The sequence below is a fragment of the Monodelphis domestica genome, chromosome 2 (genome assembly GCF_027887165.1).
Source record: "Monodelphis domestica isolate mMonDom1 chromosome 2, mMonDom1.pri, whole genome shotgun sequence".
NCBI classification, from domain to species: domain Eukaryota; kingdom Metazoa; phylum Chordata; class Mammalia; order Didelphimorphia; family Didelphidae; genus Monodelphis; species Monodelphis domestica.
The window spans coordinates 403,100,213-403,113,181 of NC_077228.1; the positions used below are offsets into that span (position 1 = coordinate 403,100,213).

The 12,969-nt window shown below is 32.6% G+C and overlaps 1 protein-coding gene across 10 annotated transcripts in view; it reads left to right on the forward strand.

The window, feature by feature from the left end:
* Positions 1-12,969, forward strand: part of L3MBTL3 (L3MBTL histone methyl-lysine binding protein 3) — a 176,203-nt gene that overhangs the window by 44,372 nt on the left and 118,862 nt on the right. For 9 of the 10 annotated variants that reach the window (XM_007484546.2, XM_056818760.1, XM_007484548.2 and 6 more), the window contains exons 5-7: positions 51-210; positions 2,053-2,188; positions 6,296-6,346. In XM_007484546.2, the coding sequence (XP_007484608.2) occupies positions 51-210; positions 2,053-2,188; positions 6,296-6,346 (347 nt within the window). The remainder of the gene's footprint in view (positions 1-50; positions 211-2,052; positions 2,189-6,295; positions 6,347-12,969) is intronic. The other variant, XM_056818759.1, reaches the window with a different exon arrangement.

Sequence of the window (12,969 nt, forward strand, 5' to 3'; positions counted from 1 at the left end):
AAAAAATTGAAATTATACTAATTTAGTGATGCTCTTCTTTTATCTTCTAGTTTTTTCTGAGAAGACAGGAGTCCCTTTCCGGTTGAAGGAAACTATGAAAGTAGAAGGACTTCAGTTCTGTGAAAACTGTTATCAGTATGGCACTGTAGATGAGTTTCTTTCTGGAGGAAAATTTTGTAGCCAGAAATGTGCACGTCAGAACAAAGACAAGTAAAGTTAATTTTTTATCATGTGTAAAATGGGATTGTAGAATAAAGATAATGGAGAATGAGACCTCCTTAAGGTTTTTCTAAATTATATCAATTTATTAATTTTTAAAAACAATTTTTAATTGATGGTTTTCATAAAGTATTTTTATGAAGTACTATATGCTAGGAACTATGCTAAGTGCTTGGGATACACTTACAAATAAATAAAGCAGTCTTTACCCTCAACGTGCTCCTTTCCAGTGGGGGTAATTTACCAAACTTTAACAATCTCAAATATTCCTATATAGGGAAGAATAAAAAAAAGGTTATTTAAAACTTGTGAAATTCTGTTACATAAAGTTTGTTTATAAAAGGTATGATATGTATTACTTCCTGCAAACTTCCAGGGATTAATGAGATAATTTCTTGGGAAGACAGAGTTGGCTAAAATTAAATTTAGCAAAATAATAATAAAAATACTATCTGTGTCATTTCTGCCTGTGTAATTTTTGTTTTATAGATTCTTATTTCTTTTACTTCTTCTCTTCCCACTAGTTCCATGCTTCTTTCCGTCAGTTGCTTTCCCGTTTCTTCTTCCCATGATTTTTCTTTTAATGTTTAAATATACTTGACATTTTTAATAACCTATTGATACAAACTTCTCTATTTTGTGGTTATTTTTCTTTGTACTTCTCATTCATCAATTGCCTCTTTTTCATTGCATTCATTAGATTGATTAGTCAAAATATTATTTAAAATTTTTATTTTGTAATACAGTTATTGACAATCATAGTTAAAGTGGAAAGAACACTGGCTCTGGAGTTAGAAAAATGGGGTTTAAATAATTCCTCCTGCTATGTTAGGCAAGTCACAGGTTTCAATTTCCTCATCTTTAAAACTATAGCCTCAGAGATCCCTTCCAGTTTTCTGAATCTTTGAGTCTTTTCATCGAACCTTGTAGAAGCAAATTTAAAAAAAAAAAAAACACCTCATTGATATATGAACTTGATGGCAGAGACCATGTTTTTACTTCTTTGTTTCCCCACTGCTTAGAAGGGTTCCTGACACAGAAAGCACTTAACAAATTCTCATTAACTGGTAGAATTAATTGTATTGAGACCTCTCATATGTTAACAAAGTATTTTAGCTTCACTTGAAGGAAAGTGACCATTGTTTTTAGTAGGTTTATACTAGTGCAAGTGATTAGCTAGTCAGCCTAATATCAGACTGCATTTTAAAGAAGTGTATATTATACCCTTTCTGGTGGTGGCATTTGAACCCTTTCCTTTTTGGAGATCCTAACAAAATCAGTCTGTCATCAAAATAGATTTTTGATTATATATATTTATTGCAAATAATGATATATTTTATACTATTTGATATATTTGATAGTGGGGTTTTCTAAACATTTTTAATGGACAGATCATTCTAAATTGTTTCTTTTGGCTGAGTAGTATTTTACAAAGTTATTCATTTGCGATTGAGTTCATCTATCTGAATAATTGCTACCTAAATCTGCTTTAAAGTAGTCCTAACAACTCCTATCTTTTTTTTGAAAAGTAGATTCTTATTAGTTTAGATGATATATGTGAAGAGCAGACTCAGAGAACTTGTTCAACATATGCTGCTGGTGTCACTTTTGCAATTATCATAACATAATTTCCACTTTTTCTACCCTGACAGCTGTCATGTGTATTAGTAGTTTCAAGTACGGTTTATATATAATGTCCAGTTGTGTTTCATTTCTTGCCTTTGGTGAAAAGCTTTTCCATTAGAGAAGTTAAATGTTTCTGATTAACTCTTCATTAATAATTATATAAATATTTGGCAATGACTCTTTCTAATACTTGGTTTATTATCACAGCAGAGAACAGAAGGAAGAAAAAGATGTAGGTGAAGATAATGAAGAAGATGACTCTAAGTGTAGTCGGAAGAGAAAAGCAAAATTACCTCTCAGAGTAGAGCCCAAGGAAGATGGAGAGGAAAGAGAAGATGAAAATGTTAGTATCTTTTTATGTAATTAAGCTATGGATAACAGTCACATTAACTCAATAGGTATTGTAAATTTTTTGTAATATCAACAAATGAACCAGTGGAATTGACTTATTTGGTATCATAAAACATAGCTATTTTTACTTTGGTTGTACTTTTGCTTCAGTACCTCACTTTCAAATTTCTGCCGATAAAGCAGCAATTTTTCAATTCAACAAAGACCTACTGAAGCATGTTCATATAGTGAATTAGAAAGTTGAGATAGGACACATTCTGTCCAGGACTCTGAAATTGCTTCATTGACAAAGAGCTTTAAGATTAATAATAGAATCTATATTAGTCTACCATAGTGGACCTTCTACTTGAATACAAGTGGACCAGTGAAATTAATTATGATCGAATGCTCTTTGTGCTATTTTATTAGCTCCTCTACTTTTCCTAGTACTCCATATTTTAAGGAAGTAGAAAGCAAATTCATGGTATTTCTTATTTTCTAGAAGTAGTTTTTACTATTTTTACATGAACCAGTGGAATTTAGTATAGTTACCTTCTATTCTAAAGATGCTAAATCAAATCTTGGCTTAGCAAATAGGACTCATGAACATTAAGATAACTATCATCTTAAAATAAAGACATAGGAGGTATCTCTGAATTCTGGGGTTGGGGGCATTTTATTAATGAAACCCAAGTGGTAGCTTTATCTTGCAGATCTGGTAACTTGTCTTCATAGAAGTCATTGATAAGTATGTTAAATATCACAGAATCAAGCACAGATCCCTAGATTACTCTAATAGACACCTCTTTATAAAATTGTAAACAACTCTTCCAGTCCAGCTATTCAATCACTTTTGAATGTACCTAATTCTTGATGTCTGGCCCTTATCTCTCTATCTTTCCACAAGAAGAGAATCACATTTTTGTCAAATCTCTGCTGTACTTTAGGTGAACCCCAATTGTATAATTCCCTCACCTACCAAACTAGTCATCCTGTAGAAAAAGAAATGAGGTAAGTTCAGACTGTATATGGGTGCATTTCAGAACTCTGACCTAGACCCTTTCTTCTTCTTTCTATATGTACTCTTTCTTGGGGAGCTCATCAACTTTAATAAATATCCTCTGGAACTATCATCTCTTTTCAAATACTCTCCACTCTACCTCTCCATCCCACATCCCACATCCCACGTCCTTACTGAGTTCTAAATGCCTACTTCACGTCTACCCTTAGATGTCCCTTAGACATATTAAACTTAACCTGAATTCATTATATTTCCAGTTAAAATCATTCTCCTCTTCACTTCCTTGTGCTGAGGCTACCACCCTTTTTCCCATCACCTATATTTGTAACTCATGAGTCATCCTTCACTCTAAACTCTGTTCATTCCTTACGTATATCAGTTTCTAAGTATCAATTATGTCTTAAATCCAAACCCTTTTTTTCCTACTCCATAAGCCCTGGAGTCCAGGCCCTCATTGTTTAGCTTGTTTATTACAGTAGCCTTTTAATTTTTCTCTGAGGATCTTGTCTCTTCTCCAGTCCATTCTCCATACAGTTACCAAATACATATTTCTGAAGTTCTGATTTTACCATGTTATCCCTGTTATTACCTTTAGAATAAAAAAAATCATTAGGTATTTAAGTTCTTCATAATATGGTTCAAATCTGTCTTTCCAAATTGGTTAAAATTTATTGAACGGTCCAGCTTAAACTGTCTTTCTTTTTAGTCTCTTTATGTTATGTTCCATCTCTTGCCTTTGTCTTTATACAGGGGGGAACCCAATGCCCCAGAATTTTCACCCTATTTGTTAACTCTGTTTCTTAGAACCCCTCACTCTCATTAATGTTTAGATCAAGCGACACTTCTTTCAGGAGACCATTCCTGGTCCCCTAGTGGTTATTGCTCTCCCTCCCTCCCAATTCTATCAGTGTGTATTTATTTTTGATACATCCAGTATCATTTCATAAATAAATATAAATAAATAGAATGTAACCTCTTTGAAGGCATGGGTTGGCTCTATTTTTGTATCTCCTTTGCATGTTACAAGTGGCACCGTACCAGACAAATCATAAAGATGAAAGAATAGAGTTGGAATTCACTGGAATAGGGAACTCCTATGTAAATATCAGATACTTTAATAAGTGTTTTGTGATTAATTCTGTTATCTAGTTTGCTAGGTTTGTGTGGACCATTTTCTCTATCTCCTTTTAACACTAAAGCCCTTTAGATTTGCAAGACTAAGTAAATGCCCTCTTTTTTTCCTTAGCAGTCCTTTGTTTTGTATACTCCATCTCTGGCCAAACATCCAACCTTTTGGTTTTCTAAGCTATGATCCACAAATTCAAAACATTCGGATATACATTCTTCTTAACCAACTACTAATTTTTCAGATGTCATTCTTTTGCCTCTTAACAGTAGCAGTGATGAAAATGGCATCTGTACTCCTAAAAATCTTCAGTTTCTTGCCCAAGTCTTCATACTACTTAGCAGTTCTCTTTTAGAAATAAGTAGGACATAATTTTAAAAACACATAGATCTTTTTTCTCAAATGTTGCCTTCTCTAATGGGAGGAAGATAGGGAGGGAAGGAAGAAGCGTTTAGTATTTTAGGTTACCAAAAAAAAGACAATTTTTTTTAAAAAGAACAGATTTTTTTTTTTCAAACAACAGGAAAAAGACAGGAAAAAATAGTTCAATAAAAACAACCAACATATTAACCATGTCTGACAGCACATACAGTATTCTACACCCAAAGTCCCTTACCTCTGTAAGAAAGAAGGTACATTTTCTCAGTTCTTCTCTTGTGGCCAAACTTAATTGGACAGCATTTAGGATTTTTCCCCCATTACTATTTACATTGTTGTAGTTTGTTATTTATTTACTATTATTATCATTATTATAGCAGTTACAGTGGAGGTTTAGTGTAGAGGTAAAGCATAGAGAGACAGAATGACAGAAGGACATAGTCAATTTTAATTAAGAAAATAAAATATTTGTGTAAAATGGTGAGCTCCAGATTTCTGGTTCTGTGTATGGCTGAGGTGAAGGAAAAGAGTAAGCTGTTCCTGTGATCTAAAGAGATTGAGTAGTGTGAGGTTAGGTCATTAGAGGGACCCTTACTGTGAATGGTGAAATCCTCCAGCATAAGGATTCATCTCTGGGATATCCTAAGTAAAATACTATATCACCTTCAAAGAGCACTAATTCTGTTTATTCTTTGACATTCTTTATGCCTTTAATGTCTTTTTCTTGTACAATTGGGATCAATAGCATTTCTAAAATGATATTGAATGGACTGGAGAGAGAGATCATTACTGTGCTTCAATATTTATCATGAAAACTAGTCTTTTCCTATTGCAAGTAATGCTAACTTTTGATAATACACACATACATGTGTATGTGTCATACTTTTTAGCATATTAAAAAGTCTCTTATCTGGTCTGCTTTGTAGAGGTTTGGGAAGATTATATTTGGTTAAAAACTTTTTCATCTGTTAATATAATCATTATTTTAAAATGTATCCATATTAATGTGTGATGTTGGGCTTTCTCTTGATTTAAGTATTAGGATTATATATGTCTAATCAATGTACTTTTCTAAGCTTTTTCTCAGTTTTTGAAATAATTTATTAAGTCTCAAGTAATAATTGTTATTAAATGTTTGATAAAATTCCACTCCAATCCATCTAGATCAAGATTCCAAATTCATTTTTTGTGTTTCAGTTCTTTGACATTTATTTAGTGTTGTTAATTTGAGAATTTTCCATAAGTAATTCTTTTTTCATTTTAAAGTTTTAGTTGGTATATAATAATTTTTGGTAATTAATTTATTTTCTATTGTAATTTTATCTTGTTCTCTTTTTAGTCTGGTGCTGTTTTTTTCTCCTAATTAGATTAGGTAAAGATTTATTGATTTTATTATTCTTTTTAAAAAGTTTTCAAAAAGTTTTGTTTATTTTATCATATTATTTTTATTTTTCATATTGTATTTTTAAACAGATTTTAAATATTTCCTTTTTTATTTACATTGAGTGTGTTTACTTATTGACTTTTTAAATTTTAAAAATTGTATCATCAATCAGTTAATCCTTTCTTTTTCCATTTTATTGTGTTTTTTTCAGAGATACAGTTTTTCCTCTGAAGACTGCTTTAGCCGCATCCCAGAAATTTTGGTAAATTGTCTTATTTTTATCATTATCTTTCATAGTTATTAATTGTTCCTGTGATTTGTTCTTTATCATTAATTATTCTGGAAGCCATTATAAGTTTGTGTTTATCTCTCTCACATTACACTTCGGTGGGAAAAAGATGTTTATATAATATTTATGCTTTTTTAATCTATAATTTTTCTGTTATATAGCACATGATCTTTTTATAAAGGAGATACAGAGAAATATGTATATTCCTTAATTCCCCTGTAGATGTTATGTCTTCTAGAACTAATGTATTCATTAATTTATTCAGCTCTAAAACATGAACTTTAAAATCTCTTTAATATTTGTGTATCCTTTTACAATGGATAACTTCCTTAATGAATTTAAATGTTATTTGGTACATTAAATATTTATGTTAAATATTGATATTGTTTCATTTTCTGTGATAAAGTCCTTTAGGCAAAAATATGATTTTTTCCTTTGAGCACACAATATTATGAATTTTTATTTTTATTTTGTCTGATAGTATGATTGAAACTTTTGCTGTTAAAAATGCCTGCTACATAGAAAATTTTGCTCAAATCTCATTTTCATTATTATGAAACTTGCATTTAAAAATGTATTTCCTTTATATGGCAGATTGTTTTTTGATTTGTCAGTATTTGAGGGATTATTTAATCGATTGCTGTTTAAAGTTATAATTATCAAAATTGTGTTTTATCCATTTATTTCTTTGTATTGATTATTTATGACTCCCTATGCTTTTAAAATGGCATATTTCCCCAACTCTTGTTGAGAGAATAAAGATGCTGTTCCTTCACCTACAGATTTGTTAGAGGTATATCTCTAGTTCTTGTTTCTTATTTTCCTCTTACTACTTAAAGAACTTTCCATTGTCTTCACTCTCTCACAAAATATATTAGTTCACTTATGAGAGGGCTATGAGATTTAGTCCATAAAATATTAATCACCTCTTTTTCCTGCCATTCTCTTGATTTTAAAATTTTTCTTTAAGTCTTTAGCCTCTCCTGTCATTTTTGTCCCTTAAATGCTTTGTACTTGTTTGTTCTTTTATTCAATTGTCTGCACTAGTCCAAGTCCCTTGAGTTTATTTAAATTCTTTCCTATTTCTGTATCTGTTTCTCTTTCTTTTTTTTTGACTCTTTTTTTCCTTGCTCAGTAAAATGTATGATTCTAAATCTTTTCCTTACTTCCCTCACACCACTCCTCTTCTTTTAAGTATTTTCTTTTGCTGGGCCTTTTCTCAAAGAGAATCCTTTGCTTTTTGAATATTGTATTCTCTTCCATTCCCTAATTTCTTTTAATTATAGAATAATTCTGGATTTTAAAAATTTGTGTTCCTTTATAGCTGAAGGTGTTTTTCCTGACTGTTTACAAAATTTGTTGTTTGTTACTGACATTGTGACATCTAATCACTATAAGCCTAGAATTTTGTGTGTGTGCTTTCTTTTTTTTTATTTCTGTCAATTTGATTATTTGAACATTCAGAACAGGTTTTTTTATGTCATTTCCTACAATGGAATATTCAGGATTTTTAATTTGTCATATTTTTTCTAAGAGCTATGAGTCTTTAAGGTCTCTCTGAGTCCTGTCTTTAAGGTCAGTTGCTGTAGCTTTCCTAGAATTAATATGTTCTTTAGCATTATTGTCTCTTTTCTCTTTTTAAAAATGTTCTTATATCTATATTTTTATATCCTAAATTGTAATTTTCAATTTCAGAATCTATATTTTTGCAAAAAATGCTTATCATTTTTCCTGTGCATTCTTATGTTTATTTATCAGTTCTTTTTTGATAGCTTTGATTTCCAGCAACCTAACGTAATTCCTGATATTATCTGTTAGCAGTTTTATTAAAGGTTAAATATTAAACAATAGTTTATTTCCAAGAAGGTTACAGAATTCTCTTTTTTGGATCAAGGGATTTTCATTCATTTTCTTTCATAGATAACTATTGGTTACAGACTTCTGTCCTCCCTTTCGTTTTTTATTCATTCTGCCTTCTGGTTTTTAGTGTTCTTGTTGGCTTTCTCCCTTGGAATTTTATTTTTTCATCATTTCTTTTGTGCTCCCAGGGATGGATTTTTGGTTTAGGGCAGTGATGGTTAGCCTTTTAGAGACCAAGTGCCTAAAGTGCAACTTTCACACCACATGTGAGCCCCCCACCTTATCCTAGAAAAGGGAGGGATGAAGCACTCCTATTGGGCTGATGGACAGAGGGGCGGGTGATGTGAGAAGTGTTCTCAGGCACATGTGGAGAGGGGGGGAGGGGAACAGCCCCTTCTGGCAGGTGTGCCATAGGTTCACTTTAGGGGCTAGGTCTAGCTCCTTTCTCAGAGTTAACTCTAGCAGAAGTAGTCCTAGCTTTAGCTGTGTTTCTCTTAAGTGAGAATTTCCCCCTTTTTATCTATGGTTCTGCCCTTAGTGCTAGTGTTTTATACATTCTCCCATTCTCCCAACACCTTTGCTTACTGGTAAGGTGACCAAAAGGGGGAGCACAAAAGACAGAACTAGTTGTTTGGCATCTTTACTACTAAGGAAGATGTACAGAGTCTCAATTGCATTTTAAAACAGGGTCATAAAAGGCATTAGGTCAAATACATATGCAAGACATTCTAAGACGTAGCAACAATCGAGGTACATGGATATCATTAAAGATTTTGGAACTTTTGGTCACCTTATCAGCCGAATAGTAGATTCCTAAAGTGACCCTGATGCATAAGAAAGGCTTTTAGGAAGTTCTTAAAGCCAGATACTTTTATACTGATAATGTTGATAAAATATAATATAAACTAGAACCATCAAGGCATCATTCCCTGTTTGAAGAAATGTAACAAGTTTCTTTAGTGGGATATCATGCCTGTTTAAACTCACAGATTTTTTATCGGAATAAATATGTAGAAGAAGAAGCTATTCAATATAAACATTTTAAAAAGTTTTTGACAAGGTTGACTACATTTCATTCTTTCTCTGTTTTTGACCTACCTGGCTTTGGAATCAGTACCATATTTGTGTTGTAAAAGGAAATTGGTAGAACTCCTTCTTTGCTTATTCTGTCAAATATCGTATAATATTGGGATTTATTGTTCTTTGAATGCTTGATAGAATTCATTTGTGAATCCATCTGGTCCTGCGGATTTTTTCTTAAGGAGTTCTTTGATGGCTTGTTCAATTTCTTTTTCTGATATGGGGTTATTTAGGTAGTCTATTTCTTCCTCTGTTAATCTAGGCAATTTATATTTTTGTAAATAGTCATGCATATCACTTAGATTGCCATATTTATTGCCATATAATTGTGCATAGTAGTTTTTAATGATTGCCTTAATTTCCTCTTCATTAGAGGTGAGGTCTCCCTTTTCATCTTGGATACTATCAATTTGGTTTTCCTCTTTCCTTTTTTTAAATTAGATTGACCAGTACTTTGTGTATTTTATTTGTTTTTTTTTCAAAGTACCAGCTTCTAGTCTTATTTATTAAATCAATAGTTCTTTGACTTTCAATTTTTAAAATTTCTCCTTTGATTTTTAGGATCTCTAATTTAGCCTTCATCTGGAGATTTTGAATTTGGTCACTTTCTTTTTTTTAATTTGCATGGCCAATTCATTGACCTCTGCCCTCCCTAATTTGTTAATATATGAACTCAAGGATATAAATTTGCCCCTGAGTACTGCTTTGGCTGCATCCCATAGATTTTGAAAGGATATCTCATTGTCATTTTCTTCAGCAAAATTATTAATTGTTTCTATGATTTGTTCTTTAACTGATTTGGGAGAATCCTATTATTTAATTTCCAATTAATTTATTTGCCTCTCCATGTACCCTTACTAATTATTGCTTTCATTGCATTGTGGTCTGAGAAGGTTGCATTTATTACTTCTGCTCTTTTGCACTTGTTTGCAATGTTTTTATGCCCTAGTATATGGTCAGTCTTTGTAAATGTACCATGTGCTACTGAAAAGAAGGTGTATTCTTTTTTGTACCTATTTATTTTTTGCCACATATCTACTAACTCTAATTTCGCTAAGATTTTATTAACTTCTCTTACCTCTTTCATTTTTAATTTTTGGTTTGATTTATCTAATTCTGATAGAGGAAGGTTCAAGTCTCCTGCTAGTATAGTTTTTCTATTGCATCCTTGAGCTCCACTAGTTTCTCCATTAGAAATTTGGATGCTATTCCATTTGATGCATACATGTTGAGTATTGATATTTACTCATTGTCTATACTGCCTTTTGTCAGGATGTAATTACCTTCTCTATCTCTTTTGACTAGATCTATTTTTACTTTGGCTTTGTCAGATATCATGATTATGACTCTTGCCTTCTTTTTCTCAGTTGATGCCCAATAAAATTTGCTCCATCTACTTACCTTTACCCTATGTGTGTCTACCTTCCTCATGTGTGTTTCTTGTAGACAGCATATGGTAGAGTTTTGGTTTCTAATCCATTCTGCTATTCAATTGCATTTTATGATTATCAGCTGTGTATTTCCCAACATTTTGATTTCCACTACTAATCCTGCCCTTTTTTCTTTCACTATTTTCTTCTACACCAGTGTTTTGTTTTTAATCAGATCCCCTAATTCCCATCCTCATTATACTTCCCTTTCTAACTCCCTCCCTTCTTATTCCCCTCTTATTTTTTTTACAGTCTTTTTAAACTACCCTCCCCCCCATCTTCCTTGTGTTGCTTCCCTCCCCACCAGTTTGTTTGCTCCCCTTCTAAGTCCTTATAGGGCACAAATCAATTCTCTGCCCCCATGTTTTTGATTATTCTTCCCTCTTTGAGTCAATTTCAATGCATGTAAGAATTGAGTATTTCCTATCTCTAACCTCTTTACCCTTCCAGTGTATTGATGTTCTCCCCCCCTCCCGCCATGTTATTCTTTGTGACATAAATTTACCCCATTTTGTTTTTTTCCCATTTCTCTTAGTATTAACCTATTTTATAACTCTAGTTGTGTGTGTGTATGTATATATACACACATATATTTATGCATATATATATCTATATGCATATTTATGTCTTTGCATTTCATCCTATACAGTTTATCACTGTTCCCTCTAAGTATAATTCTTCTAGCTATCCAGGTAATAATAATAATTTTTAAAAATTATCTATATCCTCTTTTCTTGTAGGGATACATATCATTTTAACTAATTGGGTCCCTTAAAAAAAGTTTGATTTATCTTTTTTTGTTTTGTTTTTGTTTTTTCTCCCTTTAATTATCCTTTGATAATTCTTGAGTTCTGCGTTTGGGCATAAAATTTTCTGTTCAGGTCTGGTCTTTTCTTTATGAATGCTTGGAATTCTTCTATTTTATTAAATGACCATATTTTCCCCTGTAAGAATATAGTCAATTTTGCTGGGTAGTTGATTCTTGGTTGTAGACCTAGTTCCCTTGCTTTCCGGAATATCATATTCTATTCCTTTTAGTCCTTCAGTGTATATGCAGCCAGATCCTATATTATCCTCAGAGTAGTTCCAGTAGTAGGTATCTGAATGACTTCTTAGCAGCTTGTATATTTTTTCCTTGGTCTGGTAGTTCTTGAATTTGGCTATAAAATTCCTGAGCATTGTCAGTTGGGGATTAAGTAGAGGAGGTGATCTGTGTATTCTTTCAATCTCCACTTTTCCCTCTTGTTCTAGAATGTCGGGGCAATTTTCTTGGATAATTTCCTATAGGATGATGTCCAGGCTTTTTCTTTTGTCATGGTCTTCCAGTAGACCAATGATTTTTACGTTGTCTCTCCTCGACTGATTTTCTAAATCTTCTGTTTTGTGGATGAGTTGTTTCATATTTTCCTCAATTTTTTATTCTTTTGATTTTGTTTTATAGTTTCTGGCTTCCTTGTGAAGTTGCTCGCTTCTAATTGTTGTATTCTGGTTGTTAAAGACTGAATGTCATCCCTGGCTTTTTGGTCATCCTTCTTCTGGTCTAATTTTCTTTTGTGGTCATCTTTCATCTGTGAATTTCAAAACTATTCCACCCTAATCTGGCCATTCTTTAGAAGATCTGATTTAGCTATTTCCTGATCAATAACAACAAAGATACTTGGAATAACATAATCAGATCTTGGAAACCCACATTCTCCACCCTTCTCAGTGTAACAAGATTAGGAAGGGCTGCATCAAACTCAAGATTTGATTATTTGAGAAAATGGCCTTCAACAGACATGTGCAAAAAAAAGACAGACCTTTGGGCTGTCCTAAGTCAAGCTTGAGCCACCATTGGTACATGTGAGATGCAGGAGGTGAGGTAGAGGAAAGCCTCTGGAGTTCTCAGGATTTCCTGTGAGGAGGGCTAGAGTTCAGTTCGATCCTGGAGCTTGAGGTTGGAGGAGCCCCGCAGACTGCTTTCCTTCAGACTGGTCACATGAATTATAAGGACTTACCCCTTTCCCTACCTTGGCTCTTCAAGACTCTTAATGCCTATGTTGGCTCAGCCTGAGCCAGAGTGTTTCTGAGTTAAACTCCTTTCCTTTTCTCCCTCTAATATTTTCTTCCTCCTGTTGTAATTAAATCACCATAAAAATTTAGCGGCTGACTTGGGTATTTTATTATTTGGGATTTCCCTAGGTGACCATTAAAATTCAGTCTCATCTATAATTTTAACTGTTACAC